This window comes from Oncorhynchus mykiss, chromosome 2, assembly GCF_057628025.1.
Source record: "Oncorhynchus mykiss isolate SJ-2025 chromosome 2, ASM5762802v1, whole genome shotgun sequence".
In the NCBI taxonomy this organism is placed as follows: domain Eukaryota; kingdom Metazoa; phylum Chordata; class Actinopteri; order Salmoniformes; family Salmonidae; genus Oncorhynchus; species Oncorhynchus mykiss.
The window spans coordinates 46,180,144-46,203,025 of record NC_143023.1 but is presented as its reverse complement, the minus strand read 5'-3'; the positions used below and the strand labels follow the sequence as shown (position 1 = coordinate 46,203,025).

The 22,882-nt window shown below is 42.0% G+C and overlaps 2 protein-coding genes across 5 annotated transcripts in view; one reads left to right on the top strand and one right to left on the bottom strand.

The window, feature by feature from the left end:
- The window catches only part of abtb2b (ankyrin repeat and BTB domain containing 2b), a 152,407-nt gene extending 144,664 nt beyond the window's left edge, over positions 1 to 7,743 (top strand). The window contains exons 11-17 of the mRNA XM_021564060.3: positions 763 to 941; positions 1,403 to 1,508; positions 1,962 to 2,064; positions 2,545 to 2,626; positions 2,957 to 3,025; positions 3,435 to 3,548; positions 4,484 to 7,743. Of these exons, the coding sequence (XP_021419735.1) occupies positions 763 to 941; positions 1,403 to 1,508; positions 1,962 to 2,064; positions 2,545 to 2,626; positions 2,957 to 3,025; positions 3,435 to 3,548; positions 4,484 to 4,723 (893 nt within the window). The 3' untranslated portion in view covers positions 4,724 to 7,743. The remainder of the gene's footprint in view (positions 1 to 762; positions 942 to 1,402; positions 1,509 to 1,961; positions 2,065 to 2,544; positions 2,627 to 2,956; positions 3,026 to 3,434; positions 3,549 to 4,483) is intronic.
- Positions 7,744 to 8,858: 1,115 nt separating this feature from the next.
- The window catches only part of brsk2a (BR serine/threonine kinase 2a), a 527,560-nt gene continuing 513,536 nt past the window's right edge, over positions 8,859 to 22,882 (bottom strand). For 2 of the 4 annotated variants that reach the window (XM_090200992.1, XM_090200998.1), the window contains one exon: positions 13,373 to 14,523. In XM_090200992.1, the coding sequence (XP_090057118.1) occupies positions 14,321 to 14,523 (203 nt within the window). In that variant the 3' untranslated portion in view covers positions 13,373 to 14,320. Of the gene's footprint in view, positions 14,524 to 22,882 lie in introns of all 4 variants that reach the window. The other 2 variants (XM_090200985.1, XM_090200982.1) reach the window with 2 other exon arrangements.

Genomic DNA, 22,882 nt, shown 5'->3' with positions numbered 1-22,882 from the left:
ATTCTTCCGTGTTGACATGTCTTAGAGCTCCCGAGTGGCGCAGCGGTCTAAGGCACTGCATCTCAGTGCGTCACTACAGACCCTGTATCACAACCGGCCGTGATTGGGAGTCCCATAGAGTGGCGCACAATTGACCCAGCATCGTCCGGGTTAGGGTTTGACCGGGTAAGGCCGTCATTGTAAATAAGAATTTGTTCTTAACTGGCTTGCCTAGTTAAATAAAGGTTAAATACAAAAAATTATAGCAATGATGGTCTGTCTTTTCTCTTTGCTTATTTGAGCTGTTCTTGCCATGATATGGATTTGGGGTATCTATGGATTGGGGTATCTTCTGTAAACCGCCCCTACCTTGTCGCCACAAAACTGATTAAAACACGAAGGAAGGAAAGTCCACAAATTAACTTTTAACAAGGCAGACCTGTTAATTGAAATGCATTCCAAGTAACTATGTCATGTAACTGGTTGAGAGAATGGCAAGAGTATGCAAAGCTGTCATCAATGCAAAGGGTGGCTACTTTGAAGAATCTCAAATATAAAATATATTTTGATTTGTTTAACACTTTTTTTGGTTACTACATGATTCCATGTGTGTTATTTCATAGTTTTGATGTCTTAACTATTATTCTACAATGTAGAAAATAGTCAAAATAAAGAAAAACCCTTCAATGAGTTTGTGTGTCCAAACTTTTGACTGGTACTCCACAGTATTTGGAAATGCCCTTTCTAATGATTTTATCATCATGTGTAATGTGACTTGTCCAGGTGTCCCATGGAAGCTGCACGTGTGGCTGGAGTCTCTGCGAGTGGCCCAGCAGCAGTCTAGGGCTTCGGTCACTCTGTCCCTCCTTCGAGAGTTCACCTCCATCAGGGAGGAAGACTACTGCCACGAGCTAGTCTCTCTGGGCCTACCCCTCATGTTCACCATCCTACGAACCACCAAGGTAGAGCCAGCCACCTTACTTCACTTTGTCACTCTCAGACTTGGGTTCAAATACGTTATCTGTGCTTGATTGAGTGGGCCTGGCTTATTGGACCAATGGAATAGTCCCAAAACTGCAAACTCTTCCCATCTCTTACTCCAGGCAGACTAGAGCAAAGACTCAAAGTAAATGAAAGATTTCGAATAGTATTTGAATCCAGGTCTGGTCACTGCTTTTTTTCATTTACTCTCTAGCCTGGTCCCAAATCTGGTTTCTCTGTTGGCATCGATGTGCTTTCACATGGCTCAGATTTCATAGTAAAGACAAAGTGAACAAACAAACAAATGAGTGAACAACTCAACAAGGGTAAAATGAAAGAAATTAACAAGCAAATATAAATAAATAACAGTATTGTAATACATTGTTCTTTTCATGCGTAGGCTATTGGATCTAGTCTAACCAGTTTCCTCACTCCCTCTCAGAACGATGCCATCACCCAGCAGCTTGCAGCCATCTTTAGCCACTGCTTCGGCCCGGCTCCACTACCGGCCATTCCGGAGATGAAGGCCACCCTCTCAGCACAGCTGGGTAATGGAGATCTCCTTTTTAATGATGTTTGTGCAAACAGACGTTACTATGGAGTGATATTGTCTCAACCAGACATTGAATTTGAATGTAATCATTGCGAATTTGTATTAAGAAATTTGATTTCTAATGTCTAAACTTTTTAAACGGCTCTATGTGTACTGTTTTAAATGTTTTTATCTAATTGGGACTACAGTTGAAAACTAGTTAGCTAGCTGACTTTAGGGCATTTATAGAAATGTTGATTGATGCATTGTTCCTGTCAAATAGATGTAATAAATGAACAGAAAATGTAATGACATTTTATTAAACATTTGTATAAAAATTATCTTCTTGTGCAAGCAAACATAACCGAAACCGGCCAACGACTCCTGTGTTAGTTTTTCATTGTTTTAGTTTTTATTTGCAAGGGAGTGGATATTAGTTGAAATCAAAGTTTTTTTCCTGATCCTCCAGACCCCCATTTTCTGAATAACATGGAGATGTCAGATGTGACATTTTTGGTGGAGGGGAAACCTTTCTACGCCCACAAAGTCCTGCTGATCACTGCTTCAGACAGGTGAGAAGAGTAAAGGGGGAGGATGGGTGAGGAAAGGTGAGAGGGGTTAGCAGAAGGGTGAGAGGGGTTAGCAGAAGGGTGAGAGGGGTATGCAGAAGGGTGAGAGGGGTTAGCAGAAGGGTGAGAGGGGTTAGCAGAAGGGTGAGAGGGGTTAGCAGAAGGGTGAGAGGGGTATGCAGAAGGGTGAGAGGGGTTAGCAGAAGGGTGAGAGGGGTTAGCAGAAGGGTGAGAGGGGTGTGCAGAAGGGTGAGAGGGGTGTGCAGAAGGGTGAGAGGGGTGTGCAGAAGGGTGAGATGGGTTGGTGGAGGTGATGTTCATGCAGATAATGTTCATGTTGGAGGGTAGGGGAGAGAGGAGGATATTGTTTAGAATTGGCAAGAGGAGGGATTACGGAAATGTTGTGTTTGTGAAAGAATTACAACCATGGAGTTGCCAATTGATGACCATTGTCTAACCTGAACTTTTCTCTGTGGTGCGCAGGTTCAAGTCTCTGCTGGCCTCATCAGGACCAGACGGAACTAAAGATATTGAGATCAGTGACGTCAAGTACAACGTCTTCCAGGTAACTGAATCAGATAATGAGCTCTCAACCTGAACCTTAGTTCTCACTGTTGAGTATCATGTAGATATTTAGTTATGTGTCTACATAGCCCCATATTGACTAGAGAATCCCAGAATCCCAGAATTTATGTCACTAGCTTGGCGGGGCTTTAGACTCCAAAACAATGTTTCCTCATAGGCAGTATAACAGTTATCTCTATGTGTTTCCTATCCTTGTTACCTTCCCTTTCCTTTAACCAATGATCTGAAATCACATCGGAATATAGCGGACCAATGAGTTGATGGAATATTGGATGATGGTAGCTCTGACATTTATTTGACCTCTGTCCAGATGATGATGTCATACCTGTACTGCGGAGGGACAGAATCACTGAAGACCAACGTGTCTGACTTGTTGGAGGTGAGAGTTCAGCCATTTTGTTTCTGAAATGCTCATAGAAAGACACATAGACTCCTTCCCAATTTTGCATCCTCACCTACTCATTCATTGCACTGATCTGAAGGCACTGATAAGGTCAAATCCTGTCAAGCCTTTTCCAATCAGTGCAGATGAAGGCGAGTAGGTGAGGACAGGACAGATTTATAAGACATTGAAATCGAGCCAAACTGTATGTCACTTGTACTAAATCTACAACCAAATTCACCATAGCAGTAAATCACAGTTTTTTTTTTCTTCACATATTCATACTGAGATCACATAATTTGCTTGATTTGTTGGGCAAAAAAAAAGCTTTGAATGGATCACAGGCCTGAGAACTTGTAGCAATATCTAATCTGCTGTATTTTGTTATGTGGTTGGTGTCCCCCAGCTGCTTTCAGCAGCCAGCGTCTTTCAGCTGGGGGCCCTACAGAGACACTGTGAGATCATCTGCTCACAGAGCATCGATCTTGAAAATGCTGTCAGCATCTACAGGACGGCCAAGGTAAGGCCCTAGATATAGACTCTCACTGTGTATTCTGGATCTCAGTTGTTTGTTGGATACCGTCATGTATTAAGAGTCTCAGTTTACAAATTTCACCCAAATGTCACACTACACTCTTTCTTACATGCTGACCAGACCGGACGCGTCACGTGCGCGAGCGTTGCAAAATAGATGTAGAAATCCATGTTATTCAATTATTGCACCCACACTGCTCGCACGCGCCAATGAGCGTCTGCTTTGCCAAGGGCTAAAATAGAAGTAATTCCTATTTCTGACTCTCGCGCTGCAAGTCCTGCCTCTCCCATCTCCTCATTGGTTATACCCACGTGGGTGATTGAAAGACAAACTGTTTTGCCGGTTGTGGTGGTAATACCATGAAAGTGTAGATGCCAATCACCATATAAGTTCAAAGATGACAAAGTCTGGAAGGAGGAGAGATGACTAGAAACGATTTGGTTGACCGTTTTATGTGTGGATTACTTGTCGTAGAGGACCTTGTACATTTCACGTAAAATAACAACTCAATGTTCATATCCCAGGACAAATTAGCTAGCAACAGCAAGCTAGCTAAATAGGACCAATTAGCTAGCAAGTCCTAGCTAAATTGCCATACATGTTTAATGCTTTTCGACCTGTCCCCAAATGAATGTCATTGGTTCAGAGTTTGTTTTGATATTTTAACCTGCGTGTCGTGGTCGCATTGGGTGTAGGGGGACAAAATAAATGTATGCACGATAGCGCACAATGGCGCACGCGCGCAGGCGGTTTGGGTTCCGTGTTATTCTGAAAAGGTAAAGAATAGCTGTGACTGGGGTCTATCTGGTAGTGGTTTGTTAAACAGTACCATGGGAAAAATAGCTACTGCGTAAATACTGCAGTCTGGTTTTGTAGTGAATTGAGCCATAATTGTGTGTCTCTCTCTCTGTCAAACCCAGGCCCACGCTGCTTCAGTGCTGAGTTCGTTCTGCGAGGGCTTCTTCCTGCAGCACATGGCAGGGCTCCTGGAGAGAGAGGCCTTCCGGTCCCTGCTCCTGGGGCCTATGGGGGCCCGCTGGGTGACGGAGATGGGCTCTGGGCCTAAAATGGTGCCTCCTAGGGGAGACTCGCCACTGGAGGAACTCGAGACAACCCTGGCTCGCCGGCTACGCTCTCTCTACATCACCTCCCGTGTCTGACGGGGAAGGGAGAAGGATGGAATGCAGAGGAGAAGAGGAGAAGGAGGAAGAGAGTGTGCGATCGGTGCACACTCTCTTCCTCCTGGGAGGAGGACGTCTCAAGTGTCCGAGGACATCACGAGTGCCCTTAGATACAGATTTAGGATCAGATTGCCGTCCTGCGATCCTAACCTGAACCATTAGTGGAAAACCACAGAAACTGACCTTAGCTCAGCATCTAAGGGCATCGTCATCCGTAATCATTATTTCTCGGTGGAGGGTAAGACGAGGATGAAAGAGATAAGGCTGGATAGAGAGTGGGTGTGATGGGTACCGTGATGGCCTGTTCCCAAATTTGACTCCTGGACAATTTATTTTGCTACACGGACAATTCAGTGTTTGACCTGAAGTACTCACCTCTAGCTGTCTATTACAGTAGCTATATATACGCAGTGGAAGAGTAGACAGAATGGTCTATCCATCTGTCTTTCTGTTTGTCACAAAGGCTCTGGAAGCTTGTGTACAGAGACGGACAAGACAGCGGAATGAGGCAGTGAGAACTTTAACATTTAGGATTTCTAGAACACTGCTGCCGCCCAGTGGACAAAGCCCGTAAAGGCTTCAGATTATAGAAATAGAGTGACTAGATTATGTTTCTATGCCTCAAATAAAGGTAAAAAGGTTCTGATGGAATATAGAAAGTCTGGAACGTTATTTTAACGGGCCACTGATATGAAGGGGCTGGACTTTTCTCTTTTCCTTCTGCCCCCTTCAGAGTGGTGAAGACTGTGAGAGAAGAGGTGGATTTGAGAGCCCCCACAGTGGATTCAAAGAAGTTGGTTTTACTAAGTGTATTTTCTTTATACATAGTAGTTCTATTTTTTAATTTCTTTTTTTGCCAGAGTGAAGAGGAAAGAAAAACACTAAATGGAATGGACGTTTTCTATTTAAAGAAAAAAGATGTGAGAGTATTTAACAGGGAGTTCCCTTTTTATTGTGTTTTTATAATTTTAGGCAAATTATTATTATTATTATTAATGTAAGATAAAGCTTTGTGTAGCTGGACAATTCCAGGCCTTTTACACACTAACCATTACAGTTAAAGTCGGAAGTTTACATACACTTAGCTTGGAGTCATTAAAACTCATTTTTCAACCACTCCACAAATGTCTTGTTAACAAGCTATAGTTTTAGCAAGTCGGTTAGGACATCTACTTTGTGCATGACACAAGTAATTTTTCCAACAATTGTTTGCAGACAGATTATTTCACTTATTATTCACTGTATCACAATTCCAGTGGGTCAGAGGTTTACATACACTAAGTAGACTGGGCCTTTAAACAGCTTGGAAAATTCCAGAAAATGATGTCATGGCTTTATAAGCTTTAGATAGTCTAATTGACATCATTTGAGTCATTTAGAAGGTTCTAATTGACATAATTTTAGTCAGTTGGAGGTATACCTGTGGATGTACAAACTCATGATTTCAAGCCTCTTTGTTTGACATCATGGGAAAATCAAAAGAAATCAGCCAAAATCAGCCAAAACCAAAAAAGTCTGGTTCATCCTTGGGAGTAATTTAGTTCTGTCTCCTAGAGATGAACATACTTTGGTGCGAAAAATGTAAATCAATCCCAGAACAACAGCAAAGGACCTTGTGAAGATGCTAGAGGAAACGGGTACAAAAGTATCTATATCCACTGTAAAATTAGTCCTATTTCGACAGAATCTGAAAGGCCGCTCAGCAAGGAAGAAGACACTGCTCCAAAACCACCATAAAAAAGACAGGCTACGGTTTGCAACAGCACATGGAGACAAAGATGCTACATTTTGGAGAAATGTCCTCTGGTCTGATGAAACAAAAATAGAACTGTTTCGCCATAATAACCATTGTTATTTTTGGAGGAAAAGGGGTTAAACTTGCAAGCCGAAGAACACCATCCCAACCGTGAAGCACGGTGTTGTGGGGGGTGCTTTGCTGCAGGAGGGACTGGTGCACTTCATAAAATAGATGGCATCACTAGGAAGGAAAATTATGTTGATATATTGAAGCAACAACTCAAGACATCTGTCAGGAAGTTAAAGCTTGGTCGCAAATGGGTCTTCCAAATGGACAATGACCCCAAGAATACTTCCAAAGTTGTGGCAAAATGGCTTAAGGACAACAAAGTCAAGGTATTGGAGTGGCCATCACAAGGCCCTGACCTAAATCCTATGGAAAATTTGTGGGCAGAACTGAAAAAGCGTGTGCGAGCACGGAGGCCTACAAACCTGACTCAGTTACACCAGCTCTGTCAGGAGGAATGGGCTAAAATTCACCCAACTTATTGTGGGAAGCTTGTGGAAGGCTACCCAAAACGTTTGACCCAAGTTAAACAATATAAAGGCAATGCTACCAAATACTAATTAAGTGAATGAAACTTCTGACCCACTGGGAATGTGATGAAATAACTAAAAGCTGAAATAAATCATTCTCGATACTATTATTCTGCCTTTTCACATTCTTAAAATAAAGTGGTGATCCTAACTGACCTAAAACAGGGAATGTTTACTAGGATTGAATGGCAGGAATTGTGAAAAACTGAGTTTAAATGTATTTGGCTGAGGTGTATGTAAACTTCCGACTTCAACTGTAAGTAAACTGGGTCATGTTCAAATGGAAGAAACCAGACTGAAACAGGTAGGGAGTACCTGAGAATTCAAATGTTTTGTTTTACATTGCTAAATGTTTTCTGTCACATGCCCTAATGAACAAAACCCTGGCAAGGTACAATAATATCATTTCACACTATTGTGCTGACCTGAACCACACTGTGCTGGCCCAGGCTATTTTATTATTCTCATTTTCAGCACAGTTCCAGAAACTATGGTGGATGAGGAACCAGGCCAGTGCAGCTTGGTTGGTTAGGCACAATAGTATGAAAAGGATATAACAGTAGCCAACATGGGATTTGGAACTGCAACCTCCTACGTAAACTCTGCTTTACTGCTCAATACTGTAATAAATACTGTAATAAAGCATCAAGCCTGGCAAGCAATTGGTTTTAATAGGTCTTTATGTTTTTACCTTTTATTTCAATGCAGGTAAGTATTTGTTAGCCTGGGTGCCTGTCTGTTTCTTCTCTGTTGCCAACTCCTTATGGAGTTGCCATGCCGTTGACAGCAATGGAATTAGCAAGAGCACAAACAGATCTGAGACCAGGGTAGATTTGAGTAGGTTATTTTGCCACTGGATAGATCTAGGGCTCGATTCATTCCTTATCGCCGAAGTTCAGCGCTATAGAGCGCTTGAAATATAAAGCCAATTTCCGATTGCACTGACATATACAGTGTTTATGGGGAACGCAGTCTCCGCAAACGTGGGAGCGTTGCCTTTAAATTTCAATTGCCCTATAGCGCTCAGCGTTATGGATTCAATTGAGCCCCTATTTTAGATGACTATTTAAATATAATACTTATATGATGCTCAACTAAAAAGTACTAAATTTGACCCAGTGTCACTTATGCCCTTTTTATTCTTAAAATGGGAAGATCTCAATTGCATACTCCTTGTGTCCTCCTCTCTCCTCGCCTCCTTCTCAAAACCCATTGGAGGAGAAGTTGAGATTGGAGGGACCTCTGGCTTTCTCATCCAATGGTTTTGAGATGCAGACGAGAGAAGAGAGAGGACGCAAGGAGTATGCAATTGGGATTATCCCAGAGTGTCCCCTGTTATGTAGCTTGGAATTCCAACAGGATATAAGCAATGCAGAAAACTATATGGACGGTTCACAGAGATGGTGAGAATAAGAGTTTTAGTTGATTGGAGTGAGTGTTTTTAATGTATGTAAGCCTTAGGACGACATGTTCGACACCCAACAACACCATAGGAGATAGCTTACCTGAGAAAAGGTCCAGTATATGTATTGAAGCGATCTGGTTCTCTCTGCTGGTGTGGAAAGGTACTGCATTAAGAGAGAGACTAAACTAGCTGCACTTCATTTTGTTTGACCTGTTTTCTATTGATAATTCTTATGGATATATACAAACAACTATGCTGGTTCTTTGATTTCTGCATTAACTGCCTTAAGAGAGAGAGAGAGACACACACACACACACACACACACACACACACACACACACACACACACACACACACACACACACGGCAACACAAAACCCTTAACTGAGTTTATTGGAGTTTTCCATACTGAAGTTGCTCACAGTTATGTTACAAGAAGGATGACATTGTTTATTTGCTTGTATCCCGCTCTGGTAATAAAAGGAGTGCTTGCGGCCCCGGATGTAGCATGAGAACTACAATACCCAAAATGCTCTGTAACCATAACTGGTATCATCGGATGACCTTAATGTCGCTAGTTTTTCCACTGTAGAAAATAGGGAGGGTGAAGAGGTAACTAACAGTAGGGTATTGCTTTAGCATAGAGGTTGTTTTGGTGGTGTCACAGGTGGAACTGCATTAGAGCTGTCAAATCCACACGTGGCTTTTGGCATTATACCTAAAGTGGACATTGCCATTGGCTGCACAGTCACATTAACAAGTCAGATGAACTTTTATGTCTCTGCGTGCAGAAATCCCATGCAGCCTTGCAAACCTGGGATAACTAGTTTCTTTGTAGGTGATTAAAACAATTTGAATACAGACCCCCCCCCCCAAAAAATTCTACTTTTTACAAATATTTGAATACACATCTCCTGAAAGTAACTACTGTTTTACACTATTTGATTACAAATCTGAGAAAGCAACAACTTTAAGCAAATATTTGAATACAGATCTCAGGAACTATTGGATTGGCTACCTTCAACTATGGTCAGGGATGAATTTGTAGCTGCATGTTGAAGATGGAAATAAAATTAATAAAGCACACACAATCTCCTATACTATTCCAATCTATCTAACAGTCCTATTTGATCTACACAATACATTTCTATCTGACCATTCTGTAAATGTCCATTCTCCTAAATGTCCATTGCCCCAGATGTCAAGTCAAACCAATTAACCAGCTAATTAATTGTACAGATAAGTGTAAATAAGTTAACTCAAGTATGATTCGTTCAACATGCCACTGAAAAGCTTGAAAACTGTAATACATTTTAGCATACCTGAAAATACTGCAGAGAATTCAAAACCATTTGCAAACATTGCAAACAACAAGTTGGATGCTTAGCAAAAACAACGTCGAACCTCTTTGTCCATCTGAGGGTAAGTGTTCTTGTTTCAAACACACAATGCACCATCTTTAAAGGGGTAGTTTAGAATACAAACTAACAGAATACTGAATACAAACTAACAATTTTCAATCTACCTTGGCTGTAGTTGATTTACGAAGGCAGTTTTGTACTATTTAGTTTCCTTTCGACACTTAATAGAAATGTTTATGTTAGTGTTAGCTTTCTCAGTAACACTTAACATGAAACTGTCCTTGTGCCTGGGTAAAACATTTCAGTTACATTTGGAGCAACATTTTATTAGCGTTGTGTTACATAATACTTCGGTAATTGTATTTTAATTGCATAGCAATGAGTTCAGAGATTTGTAACTACTGTACACAAGATGAATAGAGGCTGTTCCTTATTACCAACATATTCAAATAATGATTGACATATTTCATTAACTTTGTTTTGATGAATTTTTTCATACTACTTTATCCTTCCACAAGATATAGTTCCTAAACAAATCTAGGGTTGCTACCCAAGTCGGCTGGTCAATTGTTCTATCGGTTCAGTTGCCAGAGAAGAGACCCAGTCGTTCAGTCTTTTTGTTCTGTATCTATGGATGCGACTCAGTCGTTCGATCTAAACGTTCCATTGCCATACTGGCTGGCAACGTTCTTATCCCTTGCTTGCTAACGAGCCAACTATGACTCATTTACAGTCACGTCAAACAGTGCAGCCAGAATAACAACAAAATAGCTGCATTAGCATTTGTTTAAGCTGTTTTGTAGTGACATTTACTTGGCTACATCCGTAATAATAAGCTAATGATACGTGATTTCACCTCGTCAGGACACTGTTGTTCGAGAGCTAGCTGAGAACACACCTAACACAATCACTTCAAACTGAAGCTGGAAAGACTCTAAACTAGCTGCACTTCATTTTGTTTGACCTGTTTTCTATTGATCATTTTTATGGATATATACAAAGAACTATGCTGGCTCATGATTTTGACTGGCTGAGAAAAGCTGCCTGCCTGTCGTCCCGACTCCTGACACGTTTAATACTATGGGACAGCTGGAGATTGTTTCAATATTCTAATTCAATGTTGCAAATGTCGGAGAGACAGACAGCAAGGTTTATACAAATATTCGCTGTTGTTCTGAACTTCTAACGCGAGTTGGATGGGTGTGGCTTCGTGACAATGATCAAGAGTTACTGCTCACCGATTTGACAGCTCCAACGCAGTTACACCTCCGACACCGCCAAAACATCAGCAATGCGGGTGCCCCTTTTCACTGGTTAACGCTTTAAGAGTGTGTCCCAGATGGCACCTTATTCCCTATATAGGGCACTACTTTTGACCAAGACCCATAGGTTTCTGGTCAAAAGTAATGCACTACGTAGCGAATAGGGTGCCATTTGGGACACCACCCAGGACTGTGTGATTCCCCTAGCACCCGGTGCCCTCAGCGCTTCCTCCCTTACAGCCGTACAGAGTGACGGACAGAGCAAGAGGAAGCATCACTCAATGCTGTGCACAAGATAGATGATAAGGGGGGAGAAGAAGAGAGAGAGGAGGGGGCAAGGAAAGATAGAGGAAAAGAAACAAGAGTGGAGAAGAAGAGGTGGCGGAGGCTAAACATAAGAAGAGAAAGAGAGAGAATTGTTAGGCTAAGGGCAGAGGGAAAGAAAGTGAGAGAGTTCTATGGAGCATTAACACTAAAGCCATGCAAAGAAAAGCTCATGTTTACATGCACACAGCAATACAAGATAAAAGCATAAGAGCAGGAATATCTCCAGTGTAGAAGAAGAAGAAGCATTTCAACCCCCATGTTTGTCTATGCACTGTACAAGAGAAGAAGATGGATGAGGAAGTTGTTTGACACCTCTAACTGGTCTACACACATGATGATTAGATGAAACTGACAAATATCAATAGAAGCAATATTTCTCCCCAAAAGAGGCTAAATTCTACATTCTTAAATGACTGGTAAAATCATTTTTCTTAAAGGCCCAGTGCAGTCAAAATCTAGATTTACTGTATGTTATATATATTTCCACACTATGAGGTTAGAATAATACTGTGACATTGTGAAAATGATAATAATGCCCTTTTAATGTAAGAGCTGTTTGAAAAGACTGCCTGAAATTTCAGCCTGTTTGAGTGGGATGGAGTATTGGCCTGCCTGGTGACATCACCAGGCGGTAAATGAGTTAATAGACCCATAAGAAAGTGTCCCAAACTTCTCTGCCAATAACAGCTAGTTTTCAGTTTCCCCTCCCCACTCAGACCACTCCCAGACTGTCCTAGTAAAATTGTTGCTTGAGAAATGTATCTCTGCTAAGAAGCTATTTTTATTTTGTTTTTGATCATTTTAATTGAAAACAATCACATTAAGGTTGTTACCCAGAAATGTTTTGATGTTGAGAAAAAAAATACAGCTGCAGTGGACCTTTAAACATATACAACACAAGTAGTCCCCCCTCCCTCTTGAACACTAGGAAAGAAATACAGTCAGACAAAGGAATGAAAAAAATTAAATATTTGACTGAACAAAAGCTTGTTGCCTCATTTACAAACATACAAGCAGGTAAATAAATAAATAACATTCAACTGATCTAACAGCTTTTCTTTCACATAAAGAATGAGGTTACAATAACAAATTATGAAACGGAACAGAGAAAATGAACAAATATGAATAAATAAGGAAAAAATACAAAAATATCCACAATTGCGTTTCACTTTTTTTTTTTCTCCTCAAACTCCTACTGCTGGTAGTTAAGACTAAAATAGGTATACTGTACATGACAAATGACACAAAGTGCTCTGGGGAAAAGGGGTAGAAACTTGGTGAATACAGTAATGTTTGTACCATGACACCTTACTCAGATCAAATCAAACAAATTCATAATCCTAAATGACCATATGAACAAAAATACAGGGCGAAATAAAGGGGGGAAAAAGGGAAGTGTGGCAACGCAAGTTTGTAAAACCTGGTCCTACTGGTATATCTAAACACTGTCACAACTAGACATTTCCTTTTTACATAAGAAATGAATTCAGTCTGTACAACAGAGTAGATCATTCATTTAGATAACCCCCAATACCCCAATACCCACCTCCACCCTGACTCCCTCCACCTCTCCCCACAACCCCAGATCAAGTCGTACCCCCCCCCCCCCCCCAACCCATACTGCATACACCCCTTGCTTTCTGAAATAGCAATTCCAGTCAATTTGCAGCAATGGTATTGAGTCTAATAAATGTCCATTTAGTATTTTTAAATCCAGTTTCTTCACGAAGAAAGAGGAAGTACATTATAAAGAGAAACGATACAATCCAGCAAGCGTCCGCGTCGGATGTTGATACTACAGTAGATCAACAAACTCATCCTCCTTCGCTTCTCCTTTTGGTCACTTCATTGTTCTGTCCATTTTTTTATTCTTTGTTCTTATTACATCCCAGAGTTTGTCTATAAATACTGTGCAATAGTGTGTGAGAAGGGGAGCGTGTTTTTATTTGTGTAATGAGATTGTGTGTTTGGGTGTTAAATGCTTAATAATCTCAAGGTGTGTGTGTGTATATACATGTGAAGGCATAAAAGTGTGTGTGTGTGTGTGCATTTGTATGTGTATAACATGCTTGTGTATCGGAGGGATATGGATTGCTGTTTTCTCCCTCGGGGACTGCTGCTCGGGGTAGCGAAGGAGGCCCCTTGAAAAGCGGTCCCCAACTCCGTCAACAAATGTCCATCTCTTGGTGTGCAGACGGTGGGGTTGAAGTGATGGCCAAGGAGGAAGAGGATAGGCGGAGTGGAGCAGGGAGGCAGGAGGAGGATCTAATAGGTTTTCTGGATAATTCCTGGTAGTAGAAACAAGTCAAGTCATCACACAGGTGAGCAGAGGAGAGAGAACACAATGGCCCTGTACTAAATACAGAAATGGATCCTTCCTTCCTCGTTTCCTTGAGGTAAGCACAGTGATTGGATAGATGTAAGCAAGGTTACCACCCTACTACTTTCACCAATCTAACCTATTCAGATCTGTGATTACTTCAAGGATGTATTTATATTTGGAACAGTGCCAATATGTGATCAAAAGAGTGGGGGAGGGAGAGCACACAAAATGCCACGGACGCTTAGATGGGGTGATGTGTGTGTGTGTGTGTGTGTGTGTGTGTGTGTGTGTGTTAAGATGAGGGGAGATTGTGTGTGTGGGTTTGGTAAAATATCTGTTTGATTCAAATTCTCTATACAGTCATTCTTTCATACAAAAAGTATATTGAGTCCAAAGAGGGTATGTTCAGTTACAGTACTGCTAGCAATTTCATTGTCAAGTCTCTGACCACTTTTCCAAAACCCCTGATAAGAATGGGTAAAGTGATACTCGGGTTTGGATCTTTAATGCTTCATCTTAGCTCTAACTAACATTTTGGCTCTAATGCTACTACAGTTTCCTGGTCTAGGATTCCTCCAGTGTCCCAATGGACGCCATCCTGACTCTGTCTCGGCCCGTGGCGGGCGGACATTTTGTATCTTCTCGCATGGAAGAGGAGCAATGTCGGGTGGTTGGGGTAGCGGGGGGTTGGTGGTGAGGCACCTGGCCGTTCTTCTCCTCTGAAAAAAGTTTTTCAATTACGTCAAAGAAGTTATTCAAGGGGCTACCTAGGTACACAAACGGGAAGCAAAGAAAACGGGGAGAGAGGGAGAGGAAGAGAGAGAGAACCAACAATGAACATTAGGGTTTATGTGAGAAGAGGAGGCTAGAGAGACTGACAGAAGGTGGGGAAGAGAAAGAGGGAGAGAGATGGAGGGAGGGTGAGGGCCACTGTGACAGCCACGTCGGGTGAATGTGTGTGTGTGTTCAACATATAAAAGACACCACAATATGATATCACTGTCAGGTCTAGCCAATGAGAAGCGGGATGTAGGTCAATTTAGGTCAGTGGTAAAGATTGGAGCATTATAGAGAAAGCAACAATTTGGACTGCTATTTACCATATACAGTACAATCCAATGGTAATTATAAATACAATATTTCATATTTTAGCAGTTGTTTAACAAAATAGGTGATCACGTGATCAACATTCCGAAGCATGCCAGCGAATGACAGCCTGAATCAATCTTTTATTCGAAAAATATAATTTAATATAAAACACAAACGCTATCTGAACAACTGCAGTGTATTGTTTTGTAACGTATTAGCAAATCCAGCTCTTTAGGCTATACTGAGTGCTATCCTTAGCCAGATCGCTCAAGTGATTCGAAATTGGACGTGGGTATTATCATCAGTAAAAATTCAACCTGAAACCTCCTGAGTGGCGCAGCGGTCTAAGGCACTGCATCGCAGTGCTAGAGGCGTCACTACAGACCCGGGTTTGATCCTGGGCTGTGATGCAGCCAGCTGCAACCGGGAGACCCATAAGGCGCCGCACAATTGGTTAGGGGCGGGATGTCCTTATCCCATTGCACTCTAGCGACTCCTTGTGGCGGGCCAGGCAGATGCATGTCGCCAGTTGTGCCGTGTTTCCTCCGACACATTGGTGCGGCTGACTTCCGGGTTTAGCGAGTAGTGAGTCAAGAAGCAGTGCGACTTGGCAGGGCCGTATTTCAGAGGACCCATGACTCTCGACCTTTGCCTCTCCAGAGTCCGTGCTGGAGTTTAAGTAATGGGATAAGACTGTAACCTCCAATTAGGGTTAAAAAGTCATTTTAAAAAAGCAGACCAATGATACATTTAACTATTATAACCTAAATATGATCAGCATATTCTCATGACTGACTTTATCCAGAGTAGCTAGCTAACTCCCCCCACCCCCCCATTTCTGTCATCTGAATTAGTCGACTCTATGGATTTTAACTTAGATTAGCTTACCCCGGGCTCAGACCATTTTAACAATATTTGTCATGACGTTAATCTAACTCAACTGATTGCAAAACCCACCCAGATTAATATAAAAAATCCAGCAAACGTATTGCTGATTGACCTGATTCTGATAAATATCGCCCACAAGTACAGTGAAGTATTTGCTAATGATCTCAGTGATCACTGTTCTATTGCATGTATTAGAGATACCAAACACATTAACACTAATTTTAAACATTTTTCTCTATGATATGTTTTACTCTGACAGCTGAATGCTTGACCCTAAATTAGCTCTAGAATTGTTCTCATCTATTTTTATCCCTCTGGCAAACAAACACTGCCAACGCCTTAGAGTAAAAAAATTAAACAAATCCTTGGTTCTCCATAGAACTTTCAGATCTTCTGATGAGTAATCACGTCTGGTCCAAGGCTAGAAAAACTGACTCTGTAGATGCACTACCTCAATAAAGTTACATCTAGATATTTTTTTCAATCTATGACTCTGCTGGTGATCCATCTAAATTTTGGAAAACAGTTAATGCACTGAAGCATGGAAATTCCTATTTCCCTGCCTAAGAAAGTTGTTTAAGACTCTGGCACCATTACTGAGAAAAATTAGATAAGTGATGCTTTTAATCAGCATTTTATGTCGGTGGGCTTTTTATTTGAAATAAATTGTGGTTTAATTGACCCTGGTTAGCCAGTTGACTGCATGCCCCTCTCCCAGAATTTAGTTGCCTCGATGGAAGTTGTGTCAACTTCTACTTTTTAAGTTCTATCTCCGACTGCCGGTGATCCATCTAAATTTTGGAAAACAGTTAACGCACCAAAATATGGAAATTCCTCTCTTTCCCTACCTAAGCAAGTTGTATCAGCCTCTAGTTGTCTTGATGAAAGTTCTGTCAACTTCTAGTTAATCTGTGTTTTCATTTCAACAAATGTCTTCTTCTGATGTGCTAGACACCTTTCTAGACACCTTTGCTTGATCCTTTCTTGCTGCAGATTTCTGCTCCTCTCTGCATTAATCTGGAGTTGGTCCCCCTTTGCTGCCATAACCAGCCTTCACTATTCTGAGAAGGCTTTCCACTAGATGTTGGAACATTGCTGCGGGGACCTGCTTCCATTCAGCCACGAGCATTAGTGTGGTTGGGCACTGATGTTGGGCGATTAGGTCTGGCTGGCAATCAGCGTTACAATTCATCCCAAAGGTGTTCGATGGGGTTGAGGTCAGGGCTCTGTGCAGGCCAGTCAAGTTCTTACACACAGATCTCAATAAACCATTTCTGTATTGATCTCGCTTTGTGCACAGGGGCATTGTCATGCTGAAACAGGAAAGGGCCTTCCCCAAACTGCCCAAGACCATTATTCCCCTACCTAACTTTATAGTTGGAACTATGCATTCAAGCAGGTAGCATTCTCCTGACGTCTGCCAAACCCAGATGTGTCTGTCAGACTGCCATCACTCCATTCACACTGCTCCAGAGTCCAATGGCGGCGAGCTTTACACCACTCCAGCCAACGCTTGGCATTGCACATGGTGATCTTAGACTTGTGTGTGGCCGATTGGCCATGGACACAAATTTCATGAAGCTCCTGACGTACAGTCCTTGTGCTGACGTTGCCTCCAGAGACAGTTTGGAACTCGGTAGTGTGTGTTGCAACCGAGGACAGATTTATTTTACGCGCTATGTTCTTCAGCACTCGGCGGTTCCTTTCTGTGAGCTTGTGTGGCCTACCACTTCGTGGCTGAGTTGTTGTGGCTCCTAGAAGTTTCCACGTCACAATAACAGCACTTACAGTTGACCGGGGGGAAGCTCTAGCAGGGTAGAAATTTTACGAACTAACTTGTTGGAAAGGTGACGTCCTATGACGGTGCCACGTTGAAAGTCACTGAAAAGTCACTCTTCAGTAAGGCCATTCTACTGCCAATGTTTGTCTATATGGTTGTACGTGTAGCTGGTTTTAACATTCAGGGGTTTCCCACAGGGATCGAATCTTGGTCCAGTTCTTTCCACTATTTACATTAACAGTTCATATTTTGTTATTACTTTCACATGCATGAAGATGACACGGTGGTGTATTCTACTGCTCCCACAGCTGACCAGGCTCTGTCAGAGCTTCAATCTGCCTTTATTGCCCTGCAGAAAGCATCTATTGACTTGAAATTAGTACTTATTGCAGGTAAAACCAAGTACATGTTATTTTCCAAATCACGTAAAAATGTATTCGTACTTTGGAAGGTGACCTCATTGATCATGTCCCCGCTTATAAATATCTGGGAATCTGAGTTGATGGAAAATCTATCTTTCAAAAAGCATGTTGATGAATTAGTTAAACAGGCCCTGTCTTCTGTTAAATAGCAGAAAACAAATAATTCAGTCAACATTCATTCCAGTAATTGACTATGGCGAAATCATCTGTATGAATGCAGCTGCCACTGTATTGAAGCCATTGGACACAGTTTGTCATAGTGCTTTATTAGGAGTGATAGGTTCGGCACACATCATTGCAATTTGTATCAAAACGTAACCTTGCCCTCTAATGAAGTCTTGATGCATTGCTCTCTTTTTGCCTATAAAGTCCTCTTGCATAAAATTGTTAACCTTCAGACGTATAAGTTACCAGACCCGGACTCAGACACGGCTACCCCTGAAGCAGTGGAGGCTGGTGAGGGGAGGGCGGCTCATAATAATGGCTGGAACGGAGGAAAAGGAATGGCATCAAACACATGGAAACCATGTATTTGATTCCATTCCACTAATTCCGCTTCAGTCATTAGCATGAGCTCGTTCTCCCCAATTAAGGTGCCACCAACCTCCTGTGCCCTGGAGATCCCTTCAATCTCCAAAGAGTTAGTGAAATCTGCTTTTTTTCGCCTCATGTGGAATGATCTCCAAAACTACTTAAAAGTTGGCAATTCAGGCCGGTGTTAGTGGGCCTTTTTATGTAGTTTTCTAAAAACCCTGCACCACTAACTTTTTAGAGCCAGACACAACTGTGACAGCCATATACTGTGAAGCAGGCTGAAGGACACACACACACACACACTGCTACTATACTAGGCTCTAAAACCTGGGAGGACACTAACTTTCACTAGCCTTTTATGACTTCAGTAACACAGTTTCAGACTGTCTTCCAACCCCTATTACAGAAAGCCCGAGTCACTCCAAAATATTGAGGCAATAGTTTGAAAAATCTCTAGGTTGAACATTTTACAACTTGGAACAGTTAACTGAGTGGATGCACACTAGAGCAGGGCTCTTCAACCCTGGTCCTGGAGAGACACCATCTGGTAGGTTTTTGCTCCAACCTGAATATATGCACCTGATTCTAATAATTAGCTGGTTGATAAGCTAAATCAGGTTTGTTACAGATGGGTTTTGAGTGAAAACTGACAAGAAGGTAGCTTTCCAGTAACAGGGTTAGAGAGCCCTGCACCACAATTGTTTCTGTACCCAAGAAAGCAAAGGTAATTTAACTACAGTGCCTTGCGAAAGTATTCGGCCCCCTTGAACTTTGTGACCTTTTGCCACATTTCAGGCTTCAAACATAAAGATATAAAACTGTATTTTTTTGTGAAGAATCAACAACAAGTGGGACACAATCATGAAGTGGAACGACATTTATTGGATATTTCAAACTTTTTTAACAAATCAAAAACTGAAAAATTGGGCGTGCAAAATTATTCAGCCCCCTTAAGTTAATACTTTGTAGCGCCACCTTTTGCTGCGATTACAGCTGTAAGTCGCTTGGGGTATGTCTCTATCAGTTTTGCACATCGAGAGACTGACATTTTTTCCCATTCCTCCTTGCAAAACAGCTCGAGCTCAGTGAGGTTGGATGGAGAGCATTTGTAAACAGCAGTTTTCAGTTCTTTCCACAGATTCTCGATTGGATTCAGGTCTGGACTTTGACTTGGCCATTCTAACACCTGGATATGTTTATTTTTGAACCATTCCATTTTAGATTTTGCTTTATGTTTTGGATCATTGTCTTGTTGGAAGACAAATCTCCGTCCCAGTCTCAGGTCTTTTGCAGACTCCATCAGGTTTTCTTCCAGAATGGTCCTGTATTTGGCTTCATCCATCTTCCCATCAATTTTAACCATCTTCCCTGTCCCTGCTGAAGAAAAGCAGGCCCAAACCATGATGCTGCCACCACCATGTTTGACAGTGGGGATGGTGTGTTCAGGGTGATGAGCTGTGTTGCTTTTACGCCAAACATAACGTTTTGCATTGTTGCCAAAAAGTTCAATTTTGATTTCATCTGACCAGAGCACCTTCTTCCACATGTTTGGTGTGTCTCCCAGGTGGCTTGTGGCAAACTTTAAATGACACTTTTTATGGATATCTTTAAGAAATGGCTTTCTTCTTGCCACTCTTCCATAAAGGCCAGATTTGTGCAATATACAACTGATTGTTGTCCTATGGACAGAGTCTCCCACCTCAGCTGTAGATCTCTGCAGTTCATCCAGAGTGATCACGGGCCTCTTGGCTGCATCTCTGATCAGTCTTCTCCTTGTATGAGCTGAAAGTTTAGAGGGACGGCCAGGTCTTGGTAGATTTGCAGTGGTCTGCCTGGTGTGTTCCTTGTTCTTCATGATGCTCTCTGCGCTTTTAACGGACCTCTGAGACTATCACAGTGCAGGTACATTTATACGGAGACTTGATTACACACAGGTGGATTGTATTTATCATCATTAGTCATTTAGGTCAACATTGGATCATTCAAAGATCCTCACTGAACTTCTGGAGAGAGTTTGCTGCACTGAAAGTAAAGGGGCTGAATAATTTTGCACGCCCAATTTTTCAGTTTTTGAATTGTTAAAAAAGTTTGAAATATCCAATAAATGTCGTTCCACTTCATGATTGTGTCCCACTTGTTGTTGATTCTTCACAAAAAAATACAATTGTATATCTTTATGTTTGAAGCCTGAAATGTGGCAAAAGGTCGCAAAGTTCAAGGGGGCCGAATACTTTCGCAAGGCACTGTAAATTACTATCATCCCGTACCACTCACACCCTAGACCCACTTCAATTTGCATACCGCCCCAATATATCCACAGATGATACAATCTTCATCACACTACACACTGCCTTTTCCCATCTGGACAAGATGAATACCTAGGTAAGAATGCTGTTCATTGACTACAGCTCAGCCTTCAACACAATGGTACCCTCCAAGCTCATCATTAAGCTTGGGGCCCTGGGTCTGAACCCCACCCTGTGCAACTGGGTTCTGGACTTCCTCACGGGCCTCCCTCAGGTGGTGAAGGTAGGCAACAACACCTCCGCTAAGATGATCCTCAACACAGGGCCCCACACGGGTGCATGCTCACCCCCATCCTGTACTCCATTTCTCCCTTGATTGCGTGGTCACGCACGCCTCCAACTTCATCATTAGTTTGCAGATGACCCAACAGTAGTAGGTCTGATTACCAACAATGACGAGACAGCCTACAGGGAGGAGGTGAGGGCCCTGGTGGAGTGGTGCCAGGAAAATAATTTCTCCCTCAACGTCACCAAAACGAAGGAGCTGATTGTGGACTTCAGGAGACAACAGAGCGAGCACTCCCCCATCCACATCGACGGGACAGCCTCCACCCAGAATCCTGCCCTGAACTTAGTCACTGTCACTAGTCGGCTAGCACCCGGTTACTCAACGCTGCACATTAGAGGCTTCTGCCTTTTCCCCCTTTTATCACCCTCTGTTCTGAGAAACACATTAAATCCCTGCCAGGTATGCTACACACACACACACAAGCATGCAAACACATGCATGCACGCAAACTCACACACACACACACACACACACACACACACACACACACACACACACACACACTCCTCGAGACTGCTCTTATTGGTGATTAATAGACATAACGAGCTGCCTTAATGAAGTATTTTGTCCTGCACCTATTGTTATGCAAAGCCAAGTTCTCTGCTAATTACTGGCCCCTGCCACTTCAGATAGTGCCACTGACCCAGTGGCTCTACTACACCTTAGTTGAGTCCCAAATGGCACCCTATTCCCCATATAGTGCACTCTATGGGCCCTGGTCAAAAGTAGTGCAATAAATAGGAAATAGGGTGCCATTTGGTCCTAAGCCCAGTAAAACCCCTGCTATGGGATGCTGCTTTTAAAGTGCTGGCAAAAATCCATGACAATAGTCTTTATTCTAGATTAATTGTTTATTTTAATTGTACTATTTCTCTAAGAATGGCTTACCAAGAAAAACTTAAAAAATGACTAATTTGAGGTAAAAAGGAGTTGGAGTACTCCACATTATTTTTGCTCACTTTAATCCATTGTACAGGATGTGGACAGATTACTGACGTGTTCCTGAGAGTCGAAATGTCAGTCATCTTTTCGCATCCTGTACAATTTGAAGTATTTTACTATCTGTGCTTAATGTTAAATGAAATCAGTTCTTCCAAGAGTTTTATAAGTGTGTGCGATGACTAGAAAAGTGGGAGTGCATTTACTTGAGAGAGTTGGTAGCACCAGATGTGAAAGGTGTCAAAGTAAAGTCTACTTTAAGTGGAAGTTGACAAGAGTGCTTGCCTTCGGGCACATCCGTGCACTGGGGGTCAACAGAAGGGAGAGATGTTGAGTCACTCCAAAATACTTCCACACTCTCTCTGTTTGGGATGGAGAGGAGATATATATATATATATATATATATATATATATATATATATACACACACACACACACACACACACACACACACACACACACACACACACACACACACACACACACACACACACACACACACACACAGGCTTTTGGCCTATGACATCAAATCTACTCATGTTAACCTCAAGGTAAGTTTTCAGCTGGCATTCTAAACACTGAGATGTTTCAGGTGCGACAGGGATAACAATTGAATTACTAATGATACAAAAAGTATACTAAATCAGAAGACACACCCTTAGCAAAAAAAGTTATATCTAGAACCTAAAAGGGTTATTCGGCTATCCCCATTGGAGAGCCCTTTGAAGAACCCTTGTTGGTTCCAGGTAGAACCATTTGGGGTTCCATGTAAAACCCTTTCCACAGAGGATTCTACATGGAACCCAAAATGGTTCTACCTGGAACCAAAGAGGGTTTATTCTATTGGGACAGCCAAAGAACCCTTTCTGAACCTTTTTT